A 28000-nucleotide genomic window follows, 5' to 3' on the forward strand; every position below is an offset into this window, starting at 1 on the left:
CAATGTTATACTACATGATCTCAGAGGCAAATATCCTACTTTTTACTCCACTACAGTCTACAGTTATTAGAAAACCTCAAGTTAGTTTGAAGATGTACATTAATTCTATTACAAAATATTAACCAATTAATGATCCCTATAGCCTCTTTTATACTTAGACTATTACACATGCTGATCTACAAGCTCACAACGTGTCGTGACTCGTGAGCTTGTAGATCAGCTATTTTCAAACATTTGGACACATGAAGAAGGGGAAAAAAGCATTTGTTTTCATTCTGCATAATTGTTACTTTTACTTTAAGTACATTTTGATGCCACTATACTTTTGTACTATATGAATAAAGGCCTTTTTTTTTAAAACTTGTAACAGAGTATTTGTAAATACTCTGTGACTGTTAGTTACAAGTAAAAGGTCAAAACCGTATTGATACTTTTAGTGAACTACTTCCACCTCTGCTCAAAAATCCATTCCCCCACCTCTCTCTCTCTCTCTCTGTACTACAAGCCTACTGTACCCGTCTGAACCAATGACAACAGCGCTGACCGTGACGCACGTCAAGTGGGCGTGTGCGTGCGCGTGCTGACTGTCAGTCTTGTTGCTGTCAGGAAGAAACCTTGTATCTCCGTATTATTGAACTGTTATATATGTTTTAATTTTTTCATGAGGTAATGCCCCAGTTCCTCATGAACAGAACTGCAGTGTCACACAAGAGTAGCAAAAAAATAGCAGATCTACAAGCTCACAACACGTCGCCATGCAACGCGTTGTGAACTTGTAAATCGGCTATGTTTGCTATTTTAGGCCTAAAAATAAATAATGGTGTGCCTGTGGGTTTTAATAAATATTGAAGCAATAGGCTCTATTCACAGCAGCCATATTATCACTTCCTTCACAGGTGTTACCAATGATACTAATGAAGGCTCTATTCCATTTAGTGTAGCACAGTGGTTTCCACAACCCCCATAACTCTCAGAGTGTACAAATGGAACCAAATGGACCCATAGACCCCTTAACAGACGACGTCATACTGGCTGCACCAGTATGCGCGCAACGAAACCCATTATATCAGGTCTCGTTAGGACGCGTCTCACTAGCCAACACACACAAGAGGGGGTTGGGGTGTGCTGAAACCAGTGCACCCCGAAACAGGTTGGGAATTGATTGCGTGAAACAATCACCTGTGCGTCCAGGCTCAATGTTAGTAAACAAATAATTGGTCTATACGGGTCCATTTGGTTCCATTTGTACACTCTCAGAGTTACACGCCTGTAGACCCACTGGTGTAGCAGAGTGTTTCCAGTGAGCCAACATGCACAATATCAGCACCCTGACTCTGTTTGACCAGAATGGAACAGAGCCTTCATTAGTAGCATTGATAACACCTGTGAATGTCTTCATAATATGGCTGCTGTGCATAGAGCTATCATGACAAGCTTTAACAATAATACATGAATATATAATATCCTAATAATAATACAAATCATGGTATTAGTAGCCTAATAATAATGCTGATAATAATAATAATAATAATAATAATACATAATAATACATAATAATAATAATAACAATAATACATAATAAAAAAATAATAACAAATAATAATTATGAATAAATAATAACTATGAGTTCCATTGAAAAGTAACATTTTTTTGGGGGGACATACGAGGTCTCCACCCGACACGTGCGTCACATTATTCATGAACCGGCGCGTCCAGCAGCCAATCAGAGACGCCGTATGCAAATCCCATCCCGGTAAAAAACAGCCTGCACCTCGCACACAGAGCACAGTGTGTATGGTTCGTGACAGACACACACAGACGCAGACAGACAGACAGACACACTACTGGACTATTATATCTATCATCTGACATACTATAGAGGACAATGTTCCACCTTCACCACCTCTCATCATCCATGACTTATGGCTTATTGTAGGAGAAAGTTCTGAAGAGTTCCTATAAGTTCTGGAGAGTTGTGGAGAGTTCTTATACAATTCTGGAGAGTTCTTAGACATTTCTGGAGAGTTCTTAAGAGTTCCTACAAGTTCTGGAGAGTTCCTATACACGTTCTGAAGAGTTCTTTACAAGGCGAGGAAGCGACGGTACAATTAAACACTTCTCCAGAACTACAGCCTATATATAGGCTACTGTATCGGTGGATTGGAAGAAGAATTAAAAACAAGGAAAGACACGTTAGAAAAGAATAATTTGGAGATCAATTCGTCTTAGTAATAAGAAGTTCTGACAAGTTCTAGGCTACAAAAAAAAGGAGCGACTGTCACTGCATAGCCTACCAAAATAGATTCAGAACTAGGCTGATGGACTGCTATAGCCTATAGGTCCATAGGCTATATCAAGACAAAAAAAAGACGATAAATATCATTTGGAGATCAATTTGTTGTTTTGATCACTTCTTGGAGCAGCAAGACTATACAGAACTACACGTTTCCCTATACCGGTGGATTCCTATATATAAGTTTCAGCATCTATAGAGAAAAAGAACCATACAAATATATTATAAGAACATCATCATTTGGAGATCACATTTTCTGTTATTATACGTCATGTCCTCCGGTGTTGCTGGGGGGTCCGGCGGTGGGGGTCCGCCGGAGGATGATGATCGGAGGAGGTTCTGCGTGCTGTCCTGGGACCAGGTCCGGCGGCTGGACGCGATCCTCGGGGAGAGCGTCCCCATCCACGGCCGCGGGAACTTCCCCACGCTGTCCGTGCAGCCCAGGCAGATCGTGCAGGTGAGATGTGATGATCGTCATCATAAACTAACTTAAGTCAGGGGTCTTTTTTCAGGCCAAGGACCCCCTGGCTGAGAGAGAGATGAAGCAGGGACCCCCCTCTATATTGTATAAAATTGTTTTTCATTTTTTTTTTTGCTGCTCTTTTTCCCCCTCTACACCTATAACTCTTTGCCAAAAATAGCCGATCTACAAGCTCACAATGCCTAGATCTGCTATTTTTGGCTAAAGTCCTCAGAAAAAGGGATGCTACAGTATAGGGTTCAAGTGGTTAAGGTAAAAAAAAAAGAAACATCATATCACACAAAGATTTGGCGGACCCCAGAGGACCCCCTAGGGGTCCCGGACCCCCTGTTGAAGATCCCTGTCATAAACTAACTAAGTAGCCTACTGAAGTACTGTGCTTATAAGTACGATTTGTAGGTACTTTTACTTTACTGGAGTATTTCCAGGTGTCTATATTTTTACCTTTAACCTACTCCACAGCATCTCAGAGGCAAATATTGTAGGCTATACTTCTACTCCACTACAATTATTTGAAAACTTGATTTACTTTGCAGATATGAATGATGACATTATACAACATACATTACCACTTTAGCCCTATTTTATACCTAGGCTATTTGAAAATAGCAGATCTACAAGCTCACACTGCATGCATCGCGACACCTTGTGAGCTTTATGTAGATCTGCTATTTTCAAACATTGTAGTGCTTTTACTTTTACCCTGTAACAGAGTACTTCTACATTGCTTGATTCTTTTACTCTTGTACAAGCTCACAATGCGTCGCATTGCAACGCATTGTGAGATTGTAGATCGGCTATTTTCAAAAGATTCTTTTAACTTCAACTTTTGGTACTTTTTTTCAAGTACATTTTGATGCCAATACTTTTGTACTTTTACTCAAGTAGATGCTGAATTCCGGACTTTTACTTGTAGCAGAGTATTTCAACATTGCAATATTGATACTTTACTGAAGTACAAGATTTGAGTACTTTTACCACCACTAGCTGGTTTTAATCAAGAAAGTGACACGATTGTTGCTGTTTTTCAAAAGCATAATATTGTGTCATTCGTGACAGAGTGATTATAGCTGAGAAGTACTGGCCCGGGGAACCCCAGGGGTCTTTGGGGGGGTTCCAGGGGGTCCCACAGCAAAATGACTTAATATGGCTAAGCTACTTAAACCCTATATACATCGGCTATTTGAACATAGCAGATCTACAAGCTCACAACGTGTCGCATTGCGACACGTTGTGAGCTTGTAGATCTGCTATTTTCCCAAAAAATCATGCACATTTTAACAACACAAATCTGGTATGGGGGTCCCTATACAATAGTATTTTCAGGTGGGGGTCTGCGGCCAAATACCAGAGGTGGAAAGTAACTAAGTACATGTACTCAAGTACTGTACTTAAAGGCATATTTCACTTTAAAAAAAAAATTGGGTAATTTTATCGTCTACTCTGTGAGCACCCCGGACAGTTTTTAAGTTGCTTGATTCAGTATTTAGATATCTGATATTCATTTTTATCAGACACGCCCCCTTCCTATACAAACCCATTATAACTTCAAACTCCAATTTAACCATGTTAGATTCATCTAAAACACACATCCATGGTGCCAGTGAATTAGTTTTGGTTTCCCACGTTTAGTTTTTAATTATTATTATTTTAAAACGTTCTAAAACAAAAATCCTCCAAAAATTCTCAATACTTAATAATTAAATGCAAATTCAAACATTTCACAATAGAATGTCATAAATCAATGAAAGAAAATCTAAGAAATGCCTTAAATTAGAGAGATTCTCTTATTTTTTAAGAAGTAGGCTATCTGCATGTTCAAATTTCTCTTTGTGGTCTGGAGCTAATCATTTGGGAACCACTGATCTAAACACACTGACGACACTTTTCCACTCTGTCACTAAATGCTTTCTGCTACCGACCGCATCTGACCCACTGCTGTCACAATATATATGACTGAACCATACGTTTAACATGTAGGCTATACCGCTGGCCATGAATACCATGTTTTACATAATGAAATGTCAGCCTACACATTTAGACAGGCGGGCAGGCAGGCAGACAGACAGACAGACAGACAGACAGACAGACAGACAGACAGACAGACAGACAGACAGACAGACAGACAGACAGGCAGGCAGGCAGGCAGGCATGCAGGCAGGCAGGCAGGTAGGTAGGTAGGTCGTACAGACAGACAGACAGACAGACAGACAGACAGACAGACAGACAGACAGACAGACAGACAATAGTGCAAATAATGCAATGTTTACATATAGGCTACTTTTTTTTTATCCCTTATTTCTTGTGCTTCTCTAACCTATTTTTAGTTAGCTGGCATTTCACATTGTTCAACAACAACCAAAAGAAACATTTCGATTTTTTTGGGATTACGTCAACCAGCACCCTTGTAGGCTACCTAGTCCAATGAAATATCTCATGACATTAATATTTGGTGCCCCCATTTCTAATGTACTCTTATCAGCCAGAGCCATATGGCTATGCTATCAACCCCCTCTTCTCTATGGCTCCTCCCACCACAGAGAATGCCTGTCAATGTTTAGAGCTTAGTCCTTCCCACTCGCACCACACTGACGGTTTTATCGTTTTCTTGTTAATCTGCGTAAATAAAACATTATATTCCCTATCAGAGCTCTTAATTACACCAACATTACTCATGACAAGCAGTTTGTTGATGCTTATTTATTGACCACTTTAACCCCAGCATCCGTATTCTGAGGAAAACCTTTGCAGAAAAGCTTCAGATCCCTTGGTCAACCCACTGTGGAGAAAAATGTGTATTAAACAGAATGACAGAGAGGTTTCTTACATTTATAGTAAGATTAGCCTAGTATGTAACATTTTTTAGAAATATGTAGTTGCATCATGTGTAACCTTTTTGCCTGTAACCTTGTCTGTTAATATTGCAGGTTAATAATTAGTTCCGCTAATTAGCATAGCACGCCCTGCCGTGTCATTTTTCAAAGAGGTTCTACATTAACCCTCCGTGTTCTGGAAGTGTAGCTGATACATTACTATCGTCGCCGTCGGGCAGAAACCTCATATCTCCATATTTCCACTTTTTTGTTTTAGTTTCTTTCCGTAAATGTAATGCCCTACCTCATTATAAAAGAGTGTCACACAAAAGTAGTGAAAATAGCTCTCCTACAAGCTCTCAACGTGTCGCAATAGGCTCTATGCACAGCAGCCATATTATCACTTCCTTCACAGGTGTTACCAATGACACTAATGAAGGCTCTGTTCCATCTAGTCTAGCACAGTGGTTTCCACGACCCCCATAACTCTGAGAGTGTACAAATGGAACCAAATGGACTCTTACTGGTCCATTTGGTTCCATTTGTACATTCTCAGAGTGACACACCTGTAAGGGGCCAACATGCACAATATCAGCACCCTGACTCTGTTTGACCAGAATGGAACAGAGCCTTCATTAGTATCATTGGTAACACCTGTGAATGTCTTCATAATATGGCTGCTGTGAATAGAGCCTATTCAGCTATTGTCACTATTTTAAAATGTAACATCAAAAAATGACAGTTTTTGGACATAAGAGGTTTCCACCCGACACGACGACTTCCTCTCCTCGCACCGTCCCATTGGAAAACAGAGGGCCCCAAACACTTTCTTTCCATTAAGGCGCAGAGAGGGAGTCCTTTCCTTCTGGAGGGCCCCCCTGCCTCCCTTTGAATGGGGGTGTTTGTTTTAAAGGTTAACATTTAAATAACATCTGCTTGTGGTATGGCTGAGACCAGTGGGGAGAGGAGAGGAGAGGAGAGGAGAGGAGAGGAGAGCTTGTGGTATGGCTCAAACCGGGCCCTACAGGGAATAGGAGAGGAGAGGGTCTCACTGCTGCCTCTGTTCCGTCCCCCCCCCCCCCCCCCCGCCCCCGCCAATGTTTGTGTGTCTGTCTGCTCTGCAGTACAGACAGACAGACAGACAGACAGACAGACAGACAGGCAGGCAGGCAGGCAGACAGACAGACAGACAGACAGACAGACAGACAGACAGACAGACAGACAGACAGACAGACAGACAGACAGACAGACAGACAGACAGACAGACAGACAGACAGACAGAGCGCTTGACGACGTGATGCCCATAGTGCCTGAGAAATACAAAAACCCATGCAGTGGCTGTAAATACTATATACTGTGATGAGGATAGATAGCTATTAGATTCCATTCAATTCCAAAAGTGAAAGCCAGAGTGGGGGTTGAAGCGAATGGCTCGCGTCTGTTGTTGTTGTCGAGATGGAGATATTTCAATGGCTGCCGCTTCGTTTTGCCTCGGCTGTGGCCGTCGCCGTCGCCGCTCGGGTGGGCTCACGGTAAACGGTGCTAAAGTGTTTCCCCGTCTGGTGTGGTCGGTAACGTGGTGAGTTGTGTTGCAGGAAATTAATTATGCTCCGAGGAGGCAAATGTGTAGTGAGCAATGAAAAGTAGCCTACACCATCCGTAAATTCATCGCGCACGTTGTAGCTTGGGTTGTGGTGACATGTGATATGTTGTTGTTGTTGTTGTGTTCATCCCGAAACAATGAAATCAGTGTGGCGTCAGTGTGGCGTCAGTGTGGCGTCAGTGTGGCGTCGGAAGCTGGGAGATTTTCCAAATGTAGATAGATGTCATGATCATTGCCATAATTTGAGTATACTTTCTATCTACTCACTCTGTGTGTCATTAGTGGGCTGTGGACAGTTCGGAAACCTGCCTACCAGTGACATCACCGACAGGGAATCCAAGCTAATAGAAACTGCAGGATTTCTACTCCTGGAAAGTTAGCATGTTATAATAAGACGTTGTTCTCGCATTAGTACAAAAAAAAACTGTCCACAGCCCTCCTCAAAATAATACCATATTACATGTATAATGAGCATTAGTGAGGACCGATTATGAAATTTGGTTGAAATGCTCCTTTAAGTTATCACCGGGGGGGGGTTCAAAGAGGAGGTATGGAGGAGCCCGGTGTGTTTGTGTTGGACACAGCTCCCTCTTGTCGTTGATCTTGTTCCAACTCATGCTATAGCCATGACACCTGCATCCGGAGAGCAAAGCTGTTGTGTCTACACTACCGCGTGTGTGTGTGTGTGTGTGTGTGTGTGTGTGTGTGTGTGTGTGTGTGTGTGTGTGTGTGTGTGTGTGTGTGTGTGTGTGTGTGTGTGTGTGTGTGTGTGTGTGTGCGTGCGTGTGTGCGCGTGCGCGCGTGTGCGTGTGTGTGTTTTGTGGTTAAGAAAGATTATTAGAGTTAGGTTTACAATTAGGAAAATATTCAGTTTCAGGGGTTTGGGGAAAAGTAATCAAATGTTTTACTTAAGTAAAAGTATCTATATTGCAATGTAGAAATGCTCTGTTACTAGCAAAAGTACCAACAGTAAAAGCAGGCCTTGTCATTATGCAGAATGTCCAATTTCACAAGTTTAAAAAAATATTTTCTTTGTTGAAAATAGCAGATCTACAAGCTCACAATTGTGTCACATCGCAACGCATTGTGAGCTTGTAGATCTGCTATTTTCAAATGGCCGAAAAGTATATAGGGCTGAAGTGGTTTATGTATGTTTTGTAATGATAATCTAAATCTACAAAGTAACTAGAAACTAAGGTTTTCAAATAATTGTAGTGGAGTAAAAGTGCAGTAGGCCTATTTGCCTCTGAGATGTAGTGGAGTAGAAGTAAAAGTACTGAAAACTGGAATTACTCCAATAGTAAAAAAAAGTAAAAACACCTCAACATTGTACTTAACTCATTCAATGCCATGCTTATTTTTGGAATTTTGGCTCTGAGTGCCACAGCCAAAATTCATTGTAAAAAAAAAAGTGCTTAGGAAGCGAGATACAGCCTTTTTAAGTTATAGGTTAAACAAGGAGTGGATGGAGAAGCAAATCTTCAAATCATCATATCTTGGGTTCTGAACATGTTTTTCCAAAAAAAACTTTTATTTTGATTTTTTTTTTATGACGGATTTGACGGATTGTGGCGCACGCGGTGTCAGGCCACGTGATGGATTTGACGGATTGTGGCACTGAATGAGTTAAGGACAGTACTTGAGTAAATGTACTTCGTTACTTTACACCACTGGACTTGAGGTTAGCTTTAGGGTTCAGGATTAGAGTTACAGGTATGCCGGATGTACAGTATATGTTCTTAGTTGCGAGCCAGTGTCACCCAAGTGTTAATCTGAGTTCCCAGAAGTTTTCGCCAGCTCTCGCATACAAACGGGAGGGGCGAGGAAACTTCTGTGCCAAAACCCCTGTATTTGTGGGCGGGATGTAACTTACGCTCAGAATCTGAGCGGACACGCCTCTTACCGGTCTGAGAGCTGTGCAACTCGTCTAAACAGTCCGACGAGAGGCAACCAGCAGTACACAACAATGGCGGCTGCAATTTCTCAAGGAGAAATTGCTTCCCGTCGCTCCTATTTACATGCAACACCCACTGCATGTGGATCCCGCCCCCTATTCTTCATTGGCTATTGATTTGAATCAGAACGCAGTGGCCGCGCCCCTGCTGTCCAGGCTTTGAGCCGAAGCCTCCCAGACTACCCAAGTGTGAACTTGGAGATCGCCTTTTTTTGGGCTATTTTTCAGCTTTCGTTGGGCTTGTTTCAATGCTGCCCTGTAATCTTTTTATATCCTCACAAGTATATTAATATCAACGGATATGTGTGTGTGTGTGTGTGTGTGTGTGTGTGTGTGTGTGTGTGTGTGTGTGTGTGTGTGTGTGTGTGTGTGTGTGTGTGTGTGTGTGTGTGTGTGTGTGTGTGTGTGTGTGTTGTGTCTACACTAGAGTGTGTGTGTTTTCTGTGTTTCTGGTTTCACCATTGTGTGAGTTTACTGGAAGCAGGGCTTAGCTCTGCCAGACCAGTGGTTGTCAACCTGTGGCTCCGGACCAGGGGGACCCAAAGGAGGGTCTCCAAATTTTGTTGGGGCTCCCCAGACGATTAGTTGCTTAACCCATTAAGACCTGAAGCCGATTCTACAAATGTCTATACATCCCAACAGTATTCTGAAAAACGTATGTTTCTAGATCAGTGGTGCTCAAACTTTTTCATGTCAAGGACCCCCAAAATGATATGTATTTGGCCGCGGACCGCCATCTCAAAATATGTTGTTCCAGGGACCCCCCAGGCGCAAGGATTTGAGTTAAAAATGTTTGCTTTAAAAGAATATAAATATATTAATTTGAACACATTTTCTCGATTTTTCAAAAATAGCAGATCTGCAAGCTCAGTGCCACGCTACGAGCTTGTAGATCTGCTATTTTTCCACCAGTTCAAATTTGAATATTTTTGGGGGTCACGGCTTGTGCTGGATGGCACAGCGGTGGGCCTATGGCTTTGGGAGCGCGGCGTTTTTTTTTTACTTTACTGGAGTATACCAGTTTTCAGTACTTTTACGTCTACCCCGCTACATCTCAGAGGCAAATATCGTACTTTTACTCCACTACAATTATTGGAAAACTTTAGTTACTTTGTAGATTTTGGTTATTATTACGCAACATTACATTAACCCTATATACATTTCGGCCATTTGAAAATAGCCGATCGACATGCTTACAATGCGTCGTGATGCGACGCATTGTGAGCTTGTAGATCTGCTATTTTCAACAGATTTTTATACATTTTATAAAACTTAGGAAATGGGACATTCTGCATAATGACCATACTTTCTACTTTTGGTACTTTAAGTACATTTTGATAGCAATATACCTTTGTAAGTACATTTTGAATCCCGGACTTTTTACTCGTAACAGAGTCTTTCTACATTGCAGTATTGATACTTTTTTTACTTAAGTAAAGCATTTGAGTACTTGTTTCCACTCACTGGTTGCGTGCCAGGACTGTAAACGGAGCCCTGAGGCAGCGCCATTGTTGGGACTGCAGTAATGTGATGACACTTTACAAACCTCTAGCCTGGGCCCAGGAGATAAGCGCTCTGGGTTCATTCAGTTTAGTCTGGCTCATTAACGCATGCTGATTCCACCCTTCCATTCCATTCCTTTTACGCATTTATCTATTCTCAACGCAGCCGTCTTGTTTTGTTTGTTTTTCTTACCTTTCCTGTTCTACCCCTGGATTTGAATCCGGACGGCCACTCCTGCTCAAGTGCTGAAATGTTTACCACTAGGCTAATACAGAGCTTGCCTGCTTGATCTGGGGAGAAATTTGATTTTGACGTGACAATAGGCTCTATGCACAGCAGCCATATTGTGAAGACATTCACAGGTGTCACCAATGATACTAATGAAGGCTCTGTTCCATTCTGGTCAAACAGAGGCAGGGTGCTGATATTGTGCATGTTGGCTCACTGGAAACACTGCTACACCAGTGGGTCTAAATTTGTGTCCAGGGACCCTCATGGTTCCTTAAGGGGTTTCCAAATGGCCCCTTATGGGTGTGTAACATTTGGTTCCATTTGTACACTCTCAGAGTTGTGGGGGTCGTGGAAATTGAAATATCTGAACCATTGTGCTACACTAAATGGAACAGAGCCTTCATTAGTATCATTGGTAACACCTGTGAAGGAAGTGATAATATGGCTGCTGTGCATAGAGCCTATCCCACAGGATCATAGAAGAGCAGGGAGACCAATTCAATTTCAATTCAAACTTTATTCCAGACACACAGGGGGTCCATAGAGTACATACAAATATCACACAATAAGTAAATAACAAGACATTATTAAAAAAAAAAAGATGAAATGATAAATAGAATAAAACATAACATCATACATGGCTGACTCTGCAGTCTTTCCGCAGCCTGGACGAGTAGCGGAGACAGCTCTTCCCAGGATGGACTAGGCCCTCAATAATAATGTTCCGGCACTCATCCAGGCGAGACATGAATCCAAACATAGAGTGTCTTAAGACATGTGTGGATTCCACATGTTACAAACAAGTCATCATCATAACCTTCATTTCATTTAAGTGACTGGCACTATGCCATCGAGGGACCTTAAGTAGTATCCTCAGGGCATCATTGTAGGCCACCTCCGCATGCTACCTTTCTTGTATGTGTACCACAGGACAGGACAGACCAAATACAACCACCCCCAATTGTATAAGTTATATACTGTATTAACAAAATACTCTACCATACATATTGGACAAAATGACATTTCATTCACCCAAAAAATGTAATAAATAAATAAATCAATAAATAATAACTAAATTAACAGCTGAATTAAATAATCGAGTATTCGAAAGTACAAATTACAAAGTACATTTTCCTTTTAATATCAATGCATTGCTTTAAAAAAAAGTACAATAAATGATTGCAAAGAAAACAAATACTCTAAAAATGTACTTAAGTACAGTAGTCAAGTAAATGTACTTAGTTACTATCACCAGCTGGTTACGAATGAGCAGAGTCAGCCAGGCGATCATGTAAACTTTAAAGGATGTCTACACACGACATGCTTTCACAATGTCACCAAATTCCTTTTTAATGACCATCTAATCCATGGAGATTACTCTGAAGGATGTACTCGGCAATGTCAATATCTATGACTCACAGCCAAACAATTACGTCGATTTTAATTCAAACCAGGGTTCTGTTTGGTTTTGTTTGTTTTGAATGGACTGAATACTTAAAGATCTTTGTCGCTGTCGGGTGGAAAGCTTGTATGTCCAAAACCGTTAATTTTTTATTATTATTTTAACCCATTAAGACCTGAAGCCGATTCTACATGTCTCCTAAATCCCAACAGTATTCTGAAAAACGTAATGTTTCTATATCAGTGGTGCTCAAACCTTTTTCATGTCAAGTACCCCCAAAATGATATGTATTTGGCCGCGGACCCCCGTCTCAAAATACTTTGTTCCAGGGGGTCCCAGAAGCAAAGATTTGAGTTAAAAATTTTGGTTTAAAAATATATACATTCAAAGATTTGCACACATTTTCACGATTTTTCAAAAATAGCAGATCTACAAGCTCGTGCTCGAGCTTGTATATCTGCTATTTTTGAATAGCCAAAGTGCAAAATAATGCTTTTTAGCTCAAAGCTAAAAATGAGACAGATGCATCCCAGGTCTAAATGGGTTAAAATAGTGAAAATAGCCGATCTACAAGCTCACAGCGCATCTCATTGTGGCACGTTGTGAGCTTGTAGATCTGCTCTTTTCACTACTTTTGTGTGACACTCTCGTATGATGAAGTAGGGCATTAATTTACGGAAAAAAAACAGCACATATTTGAGCAGTGCTGTAACGTGCGCTGACCTCATAATATTGGCTTGGGGGTTTTGATTGATTTCATATTTTATTGACAACTTTCAAAGGTGGTACGAGTTAAAAAGACGCCAAATGGATGAGACACAAAAAGCCCAGAGGCTTTATTTCCATTGTGCTCCATTAAACGTTCAACACTCACAACAACCAGACAAAACAACAGTGCAATAAAAAACAGCTCCGCGAAAAAATATAGAAACTGAAAATATACAGTTCAAGAGACCGGGGACAAAAGTAACACTTTTTACATTTTCCTTCACAATTTACAGAATACTTGAAATATACTAGTCATCTTTTGTTTTAAGATACATATATATGTGCCCTAATTACTAATACCATGCTTTCACTAGTAAGGACAAGACTAAAATATTACTTTTAATGCAATAAGTCAGAGTGTTACAATTGCCCCCGTGCCGGGGGCAATTGTAACAGTGGTTGGGGGCAATTGTAACACTGTAAAAATAAGTCATATTAACACACTTTATCTCAAATATAAGCATATGTATTTTTTATAATTTAACATTTTTACTTACAAATGTTTTATATACAGTACATAATTACAATTATTTTGTATTTTTATTCAAATTATTTTATTTTTCAAATTAGTTTTTTCAAATGTATGTCTATTTTTTATTTAAATGTATTTTTACTTTGAAATGTAGTGACATTTAGTGAAATATGTTCATTTACTATTTGCCCCCTGTTACTTTTGTCCCCAGTCTCCCTACTTTTGGTACTTTTTGAACACAGGCCTTTTACTTGTGTCAACGCATTTTTGTGATACTGCTACTCTTACTGACCACGTCACCCATTTTCAACCATATCTTCATATAATTGGTCCTCACTAATGCTCATTATAAGATGGCACCATTTCTGTCTACTCACTCTGTGTCTCATTGGTGGGCTGTGGAGAGTTCAGAAAACCCGCCTACCAGTGACATCATCGATGGGGAATCCAAGCTAATAAAAACTGCTGGCTTTCTATTCCTGGAAAGTCAGCATGCTATAACAGAAGCCGTTGTTCTTGTATTAATAAATCATAGCATAACAGGAAAAAAAAAGACCAAACCTGCCTACCGATGATGTCACTGGTAGGCAGGTTTCTGCACTGTCCACAGCCCTCCTCTGAGACACAGGGTGAGTAGACAGAAATGGTGCCGTCTTGTAATGAGCATTGAATTGGTGAGGACCAATTATGTGAAGATAAGGTTGAAAATGGGTGAAGTGCTCCTTTAAGCCGTTTGCGTAAGGAGGAACAGAAATGGGTGGGTGGGGAGCCCTCAGGGCAGGACGCAATTAACGTCCAGGTTACACAACGTTTGTGCGCTTCATTTTAAACCCGCGCTTTGTTTTCAGAAAAGGCCCCTCAACCTTTGTCCGGCGCATATAAAAGGCCTATAGTGGAAACAGACGAGCTTAAAGACACAATGAAAAGGGACACTCCCGTTTAAAAAGAAAAGAACAGATAAAAAGGTTCAAATGTTAAACCTTAAAAGGTCAGGATGTGTATAAACGTCGTCTTTTCAAAGGGGATCCTCTTTGGCGCTGCGGCGTGGACAGGCCGGGATTCCCATTTCCCTACAAAGGAGGTTTATCTGTTTTTGTTGGGGGGGTTTCCCATGCACTTTGAATTAACCCATTAAGACCCGAGTCGATTCTTAAAAAAATATCTAAATCTAAAACATTTTTTTTGGAAAAAAATTGCTTTTTCAAAAATAGCAGATCTACAAGCTCATAGCGCGGCACGAGTGCCGCGCTATGAGCTTGTATATCTGCTATTGTTGAATAGCCAAAGAAACTTAAAGTGACACAGATGCGTTCCAGGTCTTAATGGGTTAAAAGGGTGGTAACTTTACCCACACCGACTGCACTGCAAAGCCACAACAGATGGTGGGCGAGGATGAAATAACCTAAGAACAGGGGTCTCAAACAGGGGGTCGGGGACCCCTATAGGTAAACACGTTTTGAGCTTGTAGATCTGCTATTTTCGGCGATGAGATTTGGTGTAGAGGCCTGATTAGAGCCGGAGGTCAAGTTTGACTACGTTTTACGAGTGTTTAAAGTGGTTAAATTGTGTAAACAAATGATGGTGGAAACGTAAGTAAAAGTATCAATACTGTGATGTAGAAGTACTCTGTTACAGAGTAAAAGTCCGGAAGTGTTCAAATAATTGTAGTGGAGTAAAAGTACAATATTTGCCTCTGAGATGTAGTGGAGTAGAAGTAAAAGTATAGACAATTGGAAATGCTCCGGTAAAGTAAAAGTACCTAAACATTTTACTTAAGTACAGTACTTGAGTAAATGTACTTAGTTACTTTACACCACTGCAAACGAAAAAACAAAATCATTAATTCACACGACACTGATGACAGCGCTGGGAAGCCAGTCTATGAAAAAGTTGCATCTGCAACACAATGTAATACAATATATAGTGGGGGGTCCCTGCTTCATCTCTCTCTCAGCTAAGGGGGTCCTTGGCCTGAAAAACGTTGAAGACCCCTGCTAACCTAAGACACTGGTTGTCAACATGGGGTCCGGGGGCCACCGGGAGGTCCAAACGGACCCTTACGGGGTCTGTCACTCAGAGTTACATTAACTGTAGATTGGGGTTCCACAGATATAATTTTATAAAAAAAAAAAAAAAAAAAAAACTCCACCAAAGTACACAATACTTCAAACATTTACTTGACTAGAGTACAAAGTAAATGTACTTTGTTACTGCATGTATTATACCTTGTTGTTATTCTATATGTTGAACATTGCTATTCCAGTCTGGCAGAGTCTTCTACACTGCCTATACGGCACATGTATGAGCATGTGCTGAACCTTTGAAACTTTGACTTCACACAGTTTATTGTCACATCACACGTGACGGAAACTGGTCTTTGAAGGTAGGCTTTATGTGAAGGGATTCCCCTGTGGCAGTTCGACATGTTTTGAGCTTCTTCTGCCTGGACAACATTTGGTTGCGTTTAGCGTTTTAACAACACGCCATAATGTGCTCGGAGGTGGGGGGTGTCCATTCGGAAGCACGGCTACGCGCCCACAGCCCACCCGTCACCCAATTACCAGCGTTCCCTCGTGACGCACCAGCGGCTGTTTGAGGGAAACACTTCCTGTTGGCGTGGGGACACTTCCTGTGACATGGTGCGAGGGTCTTGTAAAAAATAATGAACAGAACAGAAAAGTGGCAAACGGACCAGACAGTCTGGTGTTGACAATGGCTCGGCAACGTACCTGCTGTTACTGTTATTGCTGTCATAGTTCTCACTACAGCTGTTGCTACTACTTGTATAGCAGTGGTGTAAAGTAACTAAGCACATCTTAAATGCTGTACTTAAGTCACATTTTGAGGTACTTTTACTTTAGCTGAAGTGTTTCCAATTTTCAATACTTTTACTTTTACTCCACTACATCTCTGAGGAAAATATTGTACTTTTACTCCTCTACAATTATTTGAAAACTTTAGTTACTAGCTACTTTGCAGATATAAATTATTACATTATAAAACATACATTAACCACTTCAGCCCTATGTTATACAAAGGCTAAGTGGTTGATGTATGTTTCGTAATAACAATTTAAATCTGTCAAAGTAACTTGTAACTAAAGTTTTCAAGTCAATTCAGTCCAGTTGGAACAAGAGGAGGAAAGCTGCAAGCTGCATGTCTGTCTCACAATCTAGTCTGTAGTTGTCTGATTAGCTGCAGCTGTGTTTTGGATGGCTTGAGGAGGAACTGGCCTTTGGAAAGTAATCTTAAGTACATTTACTCAAGTACAACTTCTACTCCACTACATCTCAGAGGCACATGTTGCGCTTCTTACTCCAACTGCACTTATTTGAAAACTTTAGTCACTAAAGCCATTTAAGTTCATCTGTGTTGTGTTGTGTTTGTTTTGACGACAATGTCTCACAGTAGTGCAGTGTCTGTGGGTTTTTAGTTGTTTTTTTTTTTTGCCAGGCTGTTCAGACTCTAGGCCTGTCACACAATTATAACATAATATCCTGATCGCAATTATTTGAGATAATCACATTCATTCATTCTGCATAAATGTCATAATTGTGTCCTTGTTGAAAAAATGGCAACTTTCAAACATTTAAAAAAAAACTATTGTGGAAATAGCAGATCTACAAGCTCACAACACATTGTGATGTGACACGTTTTTATCTTGTGGATCTGTGAGCATGCAGATCTGCCATTTCCACAATGTTTAAACACATTCTGAATGAGTTGAATTGTCAGAAATGAGTTTTCTGGAAATTCATCGTCAAGTAAAATGTCTTGATCATGACAGATATAATTGCATATCACACAATTGCATTTGTATCATATTATATTATATGTATAATATAAGTCATTGGTTCTCAAAGTGGGGTCCGAGGACCCCCAGGGGGTCCCCAGCTAAATGATGGACAGGGACCAAATGGACCCTTATGGGTCTGTAACTCTGAGAGTGTACAAATGGAACCAAATGGACCCTAACGGGTCCATTTGGTTCCATTTGCACACTCTCAGAGTTAAATTAACATTGATTTTACAATATGAATTGGGGTCCCAGAGACATACATGCCATTAAATGGGGGTCCGTAGCCCTAATGCATGTCAAACTGGGGGTCCTTGTAATTAAAATGGTTGAAAATCACTGCTAGAGAGCCGTAAAAATCTTCTATTATGGGGGTCCCTGGCATATCTTTTCAAATAGGGGTCCGCGGTCTAATAAGTGTCTATTTGGGGGTCCTTGGCACGAAAAAGTTTGAGTTTGAGAACCACTGATAGTGACCTATCACAGAAGTGCAGTGTGTGTGTGCGCTGCATTGTGTTTGCCAGGCTGTTTAGACAGGAGAAGATGTTCTCCGTCTGGGCTGGAAGAGGAGTTGAAAAGTTCAACGGAGGGGCCTGCAGCTGTCGTGCCAGTCCCTGTCTGTCTGTCTGTGTGTCTGTGTGTCTGTGTATATGTCTGTCTGTCTGTCTGTCTGTCTGTCTGTCTGTCTGTCTGTCTGTCTGTCTTGTCTTTTCTGCAGTGGTGGAAAAAGTAGTCAGATATTTTACTTAAGTAAAAGTATCAATACTGCAATATAGAAATACTCTGTTACAAGTAAAAGTCCGGAATTAAAAATGTACTTGAGTAAAAGTACAAAAGTATTGGTATCAAAATGTACTTAAAGTACCAAAAGTAAAAGTACTAAAATGTTTGAAAATAGCCGATCTACAAGCTCACAACGCGTCACATAAATATCGTTGCTGTCGGGTGGAAAACGTCCAAAACCATTCCTTTCATTATTATTATTATTATTATTATTATTATTATTATTTGTCAAGTAGGGAAAATAGCCGATCTAGAAGCTCACAAGGTGTTGCGACGTGAGCTCGTAGATCTGCTATTTTCACTCCTTTTGTGTGACTTCTTTGATGAAGTAGGGCGTTAATTCGCGAATAAACATAACAATTTGAAACATGGAGACAGGACTTGAACTTTCTCCAGCCGAAATAGTTCGAGAAGCCTTTAAAAAACAAAAGTTAGACAGCTCAGGCTCTGACTTGTCGTTTTCCACAAGGTGTCTATCTGTGTCTCTGTCTTTCTGTCTGTCTGTCTGTCTGTCTGTCTGTCTGTCTGTCTGTCTGTCTGTCTGTCTGTCTGTCTGGACCCGATGACATTTAACCCATTAAGACCTGAAGCCGATTCTACATGTCTCCTAAATCTCAACAGTATTCTGAAAACGTATGTTTCTATATCAGTGGTGCTCAATCTTTTTCATGTCAAGGACCCCCAGTATTTGGCCGCGGACCCCCATCTCAAAATATTTTGTTCCAGGGACCCCCCAGAAGCAAAGATTTGAGTTAAAAATGTTCGCTTTAAAAATATATATATTCAAAGATTTGCATACATTTCCACTATTTTTCAAAAATAGCAGATCTAAAAGCTCATAGCGCGGCACTCGGTGTGTGTGTGTGTGTGTGTGTGTGTGTGTGTGTGTGTGTGTGTGTGTGTGTGTGTGTGTGTGTGTGTGTGTAAATCTACAAAGTAACTTGAAACCAAAGCTGCTAAATAATTCTAGTGGAGTTAAAAAGTGCAATATTTTCGTCTGAGATGTTTTGGAGTAGAAGTAGGCTACCATATCAATACATGAAAATAATCAAGTAAAGTAAAAGTACCTTGCAATTGTACTTAGGTACAGTAGGCCTACTTGAGTTACTTTATTACATTATTTACACTCCGGTAGAGATCTGAGGGCAGATGGATGGGTCTCTAGCAGGGCCGTGCTTAGGGATCAGGAGGCCCTAGGCAAACCCCAGTATGAGGCCCCTGGGTCGGGACCCATATGTGGGTCGCGGACCAATTTTTAAGGGTCGTGAGTAAAATACCCCTTTATTTTTTTGTTTCCTACATTTTTGTTTTTAATTATTTCAAAAGTTTTGACAAAAAATGTTTGACAAAAAAATTAAAATAAATGTAAAAGTAAATAACTTTAAAACTAAAAATATGTTTATTTAAATAAAGAAAGTAATGCAAATAGCAGATCGAGCTAAAAAGTATATTTCCCAAATTTAGGATTTTAAATATTGTGAAGCACACAGGGAGCAATTAGTAGTCTTGCTCGGGGACACACATAAACACATTGCTGACCTTGCCTGGAATCGTACCTGCGACTACCAGGGCTTTGGCTTCCCAGGCGGGCTCCCTAACCACTCAGCTATGGCTGCCACAGTATTGTATGAAGAGAGGGAGCTTAAAGCCAAAGAGATTTTCAAACTTTCACAAATGTACACCAACACAGACAGACAGATGTCTATCTGTCTGTCTGTCTGATAATTCTATTCCAATCTCACTACTTCATTACAAGTTATATTCATAGTGAATTGTTATTAAATTAAATAATATCACATATTATTGCTGTCTCACTCTCTTTCTATCCAATGGTGGCATTGGGTATTCAGTTATAAAGCATTGTTTTTCAGTCTGTTGTCTCAGTCACTGCTATAACTACAGTATAGCACTTTTAAAAACATTTATTATGAAGAAGAATAGCTACTTTCATTATTGACATTTAAAACAAACCATTGAAGTAGAACAATTCAATTTGAAGTGAAACACACATTACCATGTCAAAGCCAACATGTGTGGTGGTGTCTGTGGCTAATGTGTGGCTGTTCTCAGATTTCAGATACAGATCACTTGAGAGACCAAATATTTTCACATTGTAATTAGCTACATGCTAAAACCATCCACAAAGTTAACATGTACATTCATTGTTTTGTTTTGTTTAGATTGTTGTTCGATTGGCAATGTAAACATATGTTTTATCATGCCAATAAAGCTCCTTGAATTGACACACACACACACACACACACACACACACACACACACACACACACACACACACACACACACACACACACACACACACACACACACACACACTCACTCCTCAGAGAGAGAGAGAGAGAGAGTCTCAACTTACTCATGCACTGTAGATTGTGCTGATTCAAATGTAAATGCAGTGCTCGAGAGTGGTGTGACAAATGGTGCTTCTTTGTGCTAATAGTATAAGTCTACTCTGGATTGAGGGAGCCTTTTGCTTTGTTAATGTAGACATAATACTGTTGTGGCTGAGAACAGCAGCGCCTTTAGCTGGAGTTGAACTCATAATCAATGGTTTATTGATCCAGCCAACAAACCCCTGCGCCATAGAAGTTTCCTAGATCACCAGAGGAAGTTGTGGAATACTATCGCGACACTACAATAATATGTTCTCTCATGCCAATAAGGCTCATTTGAATTGAATTAGAGAGAGTTTCAAACTTTCAAAAGTAGGGGGCCCTGGTGAAGAAGTGTTGTCGTGGCATTTTTTTAAAATGGGGTCAGTCATGGGGCCCCCTCCTGACTGTTTTTTAAAGGCCTCAAATTGATTTGAAAGAAAGCTGTTTATTTATATATATTTTAAATGATAATTTGAGGAGATCTCATGGGGCCCCCTCCTGAGAGTTTGGGGGCCCATGTTGTCTGTTTTTAAAGGCCTGGAATGGATTGGAAAGCTGTTTATTTATATATATTTTAAATAATAATTTGAGGAGATCTCATGGGGCCCCCTCATGAGATCTCCCCAAACAGAACTGCAGCAAGCAAGAATTGAACTCATGACCCATGGATCATCAGTCCAGTTAACAACCCCCTGCACCAAAGAGCCTACCTTCTTCAAATGAGGAAGTTGTGGCAACATACAGGGACATTACCATATGTTCTCTCTTGCCAATAAGGGAAGAGAGAACATACAGTCAGGAGGGGGCCCCATGACTGACCTCATTTTTTAAAAATGCCACGACAACACTGCTTCACCAGGGCCCCCTACTTTTTAAAGTTTGACTGTTTGGGGGCCCATGCTATCTGTTTTTTAAAGGCCTGGAATGGATTGGAAAGCTGTTTATTTATATATATTTTAAATAATAATTTGAGGAGATCTCATGGGGCCCCCTCCTGAGTCACTCAGGAGGGGCCCCCAAACACTCAGGCTGAGTGTTTGGGGGCCCATGTTGTCTGTTTTTTAAAGGCCTGGAATGGATTGGAAAGCTGTTTATTTCTATGTATTATTTAAAAAAAAAAAAAAAAAAAAAAAAAGTTTTTTTTTTCATGAGGCCCCCTGCCTGTGATGTGGCCCAGGCGGCTGCCGAGCCTTGCCTACAGCAAAGCACGGCCCTGGTCTCTAGCATCATCAGTGATCAAGGTGAAATCCTGCAACATTCACCGTTTTTTACCGTGACATTTTTTCTTGATTTGAGTGCATCATAGTTGACATACAGATTGTCTGCTTGCTTCAATATAATCCTCCGAGGTGAGAAGGACAGTGTTGTGCCTGAACGCGTTCAATGAACGATCGTTCATGAACTCGTTCATATTTTGGGCGAACGTGAACTGAACGTACTGTATATCCGCTAGATGAACGTTATCGTGAACGCGTTCATTCTGGCGTTTGTGAACGGCGTTCTCTCTTCGTTCAACTTCGTTCAAGAGTGTCCCAAATTTCCATGGTTACATCGGTTTGTCATGTTGTATTTCATCCTATTCTGTGTTTCCGAGGCGCCTTGAACGCACCACCAGCCCCAAAAAAGAAAAGCAAGGCGGTGTCTAACATTCATCTGCGCAGCGCGCCGAGCGCGGAGTCCGAGCAGCACAGACAGTTACGGCAACTCGGCCAGGGCGAAGAGCTGACACTTTATCCGCTCTGCGAAGATCATTTCCCGGCCACAAGCATTTGGAAGTTGACTTGTGTCTCTTCCAAAGTATCGGTGTTGTTTCCTTGGCTTCACTGCCGACAAAATTAACTTGAAGCTGGGCTGAATTAATAAGTAAACACCGCGGAATGGCGAAATGAGTTTGGGATCATGTCACAACAACAACGTGGCTGTGTAGCACCGTAGCCTAACAGCCGACTTTAGGACGGTAGCCCCGGCCCCCGAACCTCTGAATGACCGTCATATTGTAGTCTGGACGTCCGACCCGACTTTATTTTGGCATTAAAAGTGGACTTCTGCACCTGGCTTTTGATGTTAACAGTGTCATACACTCACTTTGACAAGCCCCCAGCCCGCCCCCAAGATGAATGAAAATCTTTAGAAAATAGCAGATCTACAAGCTCACTATGTCGCACCGTGACCTGTTGTGAGCTTGTAGATCGGCTATTTTCCAATAGCCAAAACTTAAATAGGGCTGAAGTGATTCATGTATTTGTAAAATCTACAAAGTAACTAGTAACTCAAGTTTTGAAATAATTAAAAATAAAGTACAGTACTTGAATAAATGTGCTTAGTTACTTTACACCACTGGACATAATAAATATAGGGTGCTTTATGTATGAACACCAGAGAGGATATAATGTATAAGACAATTAAATAAATAACATTGGTTTTATAATGAATTGGATAAATAATAGAAGTATAGTAATAATAATAAATAATATATTTGGATGCATCCTGCTCCATATACAATACAATGCACTGCTTTTCAGTTCATCATTCAAGTTTGAGCCAATAAAAAATATGCGATTAATATGCGATTAATCGCACTAATATATATTGAAAAAAAGAACGAAAAAGAACTGAACTAGTTCATTTTTTGAACCATGAACTTTAGTTCAAAATTTTGAATTATGAACTGAACTTTGAACTAGTTCATTTTAAAATTTGTGAACTGAACTTTGAACTAGTTCATATTTTAAGTGAACTTTCCCAACACTGGAGAAGGAAATATGTGCTATGCAAAGAATGTCAGAGTTATGAGAGCAATTATGACATGGAGTATTTAATTACAGTTTTCCAAATTGCTTTGCAGCCTACTTGATAGTACACAGTGTAAATACAGTACAGTAAAAATCCTGTTCATTTATCCATTTGTAACTCTGAGTACTGTATGCACAAGAGTTAAATGAACACTGAGGACTACACGCTATGGCCAAATCACAAATTAGTTAGTGCTTTGCTCTGCAAAATGTTAAAGACGGGGTGCCGTGATTTTCTGTGATCCCCCCCCCCCCCAAAACATAATCATCAAGTATTATGGTTATACTAGGAGGAAGATTTTTTTCAAAAAGTGTACAGAAATTGTTAAAATCATGTTTTTATGTGGACACGCCTCCAGTTCATTAAGTATATCTGGTTCTCACCTTAGCACCTCCTCCACCACCTTCGCACCACCCGCCTGTTCTAGTCCCTCCTCCTCCTCATGCCCACACCTGTTGTGTTATGATAATGAGGGGGAGGGTATGTTTTTACTATGTCACTAAAGCGCTGTTTTTCTATTGGCACGTTTGACCCTCAAGGTTTCAGCCTCCAGGTAGAAACTCCAAATAGTCAGAGAAGACATAAAACATCATAAAAACACCACCAGGGGGCTTAATGAAGTTCTATCAACCTCATAGACACATGAAAAACAGAAAAAGTGCAAAACCATCCACCTCTTTAACATACCATATTGGAAGTACATTATTTCTAGTAGGATTCTGATCCATAAAGCTGGCTGGGGTGAAACGTTGTACTTTTAGCACATACTGCATACTTTTTTACAGTATACTGTTAGATGCAATAGCATGTGTTTTATGAGCCTGTGTAAATACATAATACATGTTCCAGGCCTGTCAAAATTATTACATAATCGTCCAATCGCATTTATTTGAGATAATTGTAATATATTTTTTTTGCATAATCGTCAATAATGTATATTTTCAAACATTTTTTTTAAATGTGGAAATAGCAGATCTACAAGCTTGTTAGCTTAGCTCGGCCACAACGTATAAAGTTATTCATTGTTAAAGGGGGTGAACTTGAAGCTGTAGACAATAAATGGATAAATGCAAATAAACGCTCTTTACTTTTTTTTTTTATTTACTTCCCTTTGTCACATCCTAACAAAGACAATTAGCGCTGCGCTTGTTCGCGTCGTGACCTGTGCTCCTGGGCTGGCCGGTAAAAACAACAGCTGCAGTCCAGTATCTTCAGATGTTTGCAGCGATTACAGATAAAGTGGATGAAAGAAGAGAGTTTTCTTTGTTGCACTTCCAATCCTCCTCTCTCTCTCTCTCTCTCTCTCTCTCTCTCTCCCTCCCTGTGCTTTTATCTGGTGTTCAAATGAAGGAGTGTAACGGGAGCATTTCAGAGGCAACAGTAGGGAGGCATTAGCATATCAAAGGGGAAATCTCCCATTTTACCTGTGCTGACTGTACCTGCAGCGTTGGCTGCGTTTTCCACGCTACCGAGTTCCTCTGATCTTCATGTTTGTGAATACCAGAGCCAGACTGATAAATCCATCTGACCGATATATCGGATATTTATTTTGACTTTTTAGGATGACTTGAAACAGCCTCGATGTCCTGCTGCACCAGGTGCTGTTTACATTTCTGACTTATAAATTATTCAATCAATCAAAAACGTTGGTGTTATGCAATTATGCAGCCAATGCGTCCTGATTTTTAACCACTTAAACCCCCGGCGTCCATATTGTGCGGAAGGCTTTTGCATAAAATAGCAGATCTACAAGCTTTTCGATCGCCCATTTTCAGCAGAAGCCTTCCCCACAATCTTACTAAAGCAGAAAACACAGATCATTCATAGTTCTCATAGATCGGGGTCCAAATACATACTGTATCAAACAATGTTTTGTGTTTTAGATATGTGTATCTATACATATAACAGTATGTTGCTATATCAGTGGTGCTCTAACTTTTTCATGTCAAGGACCCCCAGAATTATATGTATTTGGCCGCGGACCCTCATCTGAAAATGTTTTGTGCCAGGGACCCCCCAGGAGTTAAAAATGTTTGCTTTAAAAATATATAGGCTATATTCAAAGATTTGCACACATTTTCACGATTTTTTAATAGCCAAAGAAATCTTAAAATGACAAAAAAAAATGACTCTCTCTCTCTCTGTATGTTTCAGGTGGTCAGGGCTCGGCTGGAGGAGCGGGGCGTGACGGTGCGCGACGTGAAGCTGAACGGCTCGGCGGCCAGCCACGTGCTCCACCAGGACAACGGCCTCGGCTACAAGGACCTGGACCTGATCTTCGGCCTGAGCCTGAGCGACGACAAGACCTTCCGCCTGGTCAAGGACGTGGTGCTCGACAGCCTGGTGGGCTTCCTGCCCGAGGGCGTGTGCCGCGAGCGCATCACCGCGCTCGCCCTCAAGGAGGCGTACGTGCAGAAGCTGGTGAAGGTCCGCAACGACACCGACCGCTGGAGCCTCATCTCGCTCTCCAACAACACGGGCAAGAACGTGGAGCTCAAGTTCGTGGACACGCTGCGGCGGCAGTTCGAGTTCAGCGTCGACTCCTTCCAGATCGCGCTCGACTCGCTGCTGCTCTTCGACCGCTGCTCGGCGACGGCCATGTCCGAGGCCTTCCACCCGACGGTGACGGGCGAGAGCGTCTACGGCGACTTCGAGGAGTCGCTGGGCCACCTGCGCACCAAGACCATCGCCACGCGCAGCCCCGAGGAGATCCGCGGCGGCGGGCTGCTCAAGTACTGCCACCTGCTGGCGCGCGGCTTCCGCCCGGCGTCGGAGGCGCGCATGAAGCGGCTCCAGCGCTACATGTGCTCGCGCTTCTTCATCGACTTCCCCGACATCGGCGAGCAGCACCGCAAGCTGGAGGCCTACCTGCAGAACCACTTCGCCGGCATGGAGCACAAGCGCTACGAGTGCCTGGCGACGCTCCGGCGCGTCGTCGACGAGAGCACCGTGTGCCTCATGGGCCACGAGCGGCGGCAGACGCTCGCGCTCATCTCGGCGCTGGCGCTGCGCGCCATGGCCGAGCAGAACGCCATCCCGGCGCTGGCCAACGTCACCTGCTACTACCAGCCGGCCCCGTACGTCCGCGACGTCAACTTCAGCAACTATTACGTGGCGCGGGTGCAGTCGCCGCGGCCCGGGGTCGGCGCCGCGCAGTGCAGTAACTCTTACCGGACTTGGTTGCCTTGTAGCTGAGTTTTTGGGTTGTTTTGTTCTGTCTTTTTCTTTTTTTTTGTGTTTTTTTCATTACGATCGCTGACGTGTTTTTAAAGCTTTTTTTTTGTTTCGATGTGAGCCGAGCAGTTCAGTAGGGCATTGGTTCTCACCGTGGGGCACAGGGACCGCCAGCGGTCCAAATGGGACAAATACGGGTCTGAGTGTACAAGTGGAACCAAACTGATCAATAAGGGTTCATTTGGTTCCATTTTTACATGGTTAAATTAACAAACACTGAGGATTTTACAGTGTAGATTTTTTTATTCAGTTCAGTATCCAGTTTCATATGCATTAAGCCACGGACCCCCATTTGATACCTTCTTTAATCTCTCAGACCCCAATCTACACTGAAAACAATTATAACAAGCTGTGTTTATTTAACTCTGAGAGTATCCTAACGGGCCCATTTGGTTCCATTTGTAGACTCTCATGGGTTACAGACCCATTTGGACACTGGGTGGTCCCCACACCACATGTTGAGAACCAGTTGAGTAGAGTGCTCACTCCCTGTAGCAATGTGGCGTTTTCGTGGCGTTGTGCCTCTTCCTTGAAGGGCCACCGTTTCTCTTTTCTTTTTTTTTTGCCAAATCTGACATTCCACTAAGTTATATCGATTGATACTGCTGTAAAATGTTATTCGAGCCATTGTGTTTTTTTTTTCGTTTACCTTAACGAAGGCCGAGTGTTTGCCACTGAAAATGACTGGCTGAAGTCAACGGTGTGGTCACGACAGAGCTGTTAAAAATTGTGGATATTTGAAAAAGAAAAAAAGGCAGAAACCAATTTTGAAAATAACAAATTTAATGATATTTTGACATTTTGAAGCATTTGACTGGACTAGCATTAGCTGTTCATGCTAACGTAATCTTACTAAGTAAGCATTAATCCAAGGGGTCAGAGCAGAGCTCAGAATGCACATTTTGACGAAACGATGCCTTGCTTCAGTGGTTCTCAAAGTTTTTTTTATTTATTTCAAGGACCCCCATAACTCTGTTATAGGGTTACAGACCTGTAAGGGGTCTGCAACCATTTGGAACCCGCTCAAGGAACCATCCGTGAGGGTCCTCGGAGCCCACTTTTGAGAACCACTGCCTCGCTCCAGAGTTGGGGCGGCCATTTCTGGCACGAGATTGACGGTTTTCCAAGGTTGGTGGGATCTATCAACACCAGACGGTGAAGACCACCACCCATTGCTTGTACATCTTATTCTATACATTCTCACTCTCAGCTATAGGGCTAGTTTTGACCATCAGTCAGACGTTTGGCATGACAGTCACGTCATTTTACAACGGCGCCGGTAATCCCAGCCACACTGGAATGCGGAAGTGCCGTTCTCTCTCTCAACTCGTAATAAGTTGACGTCTCCACTAATAACACTTAAAAACCAGGGGGATGGTTAAGGTTAAGGATGGGAAGGTCAAGGTTAGGCATAGGGTAGGGATGAGAGAGAGACAGAGGGATAGAGAGACAGAAAGAGAAAGGGAGACAAAGAGAGCTTA

General features: G+C 41.5%; 1 protein-coding gene across 1 annotated transcript; it reads left to right on the forward strand.

Annotated features, from left to right (window-relative positions):
• The first annotated feature begins 2526 nt into the window (after positions 1 to 2526).
• LOC311062291 (terminal nucleotidyltransferase 5A-like) lies at positions 2527 to 27939 on the forward strand. The gene is made up of 2 exons (XM_084081206.1): positions 2527 to 2750; positions 25440 to 27939. Exons 1-2 carry the CDS (start codon positions 2565 to 2567, stop codon positions 26478 to 26480), a joined length of 1227 nt encoding a protein of 408 aa, XP_083937332.1. The 5' UTR covers positions 2527 to 2564; the 3' UTR covers positions 26481 to 27939.
• Positions 27940 to 28000: the final 61 nt, after the last annotated feature.

The sequence above is a fragment of the Gymnoscopelus microlampas genome (assembly GCF_963454915.1).
Source record: "Gymnoscopelus microlampas genome assembly, chromosome: 15".
Taxonomy (NCBI): Eukaryota; Metazoa; Chordata; class Actinopteri; order Myctophiformes; family Myctophidae; genus Gymnoscopelus; species Gymnoscopelus microlampas.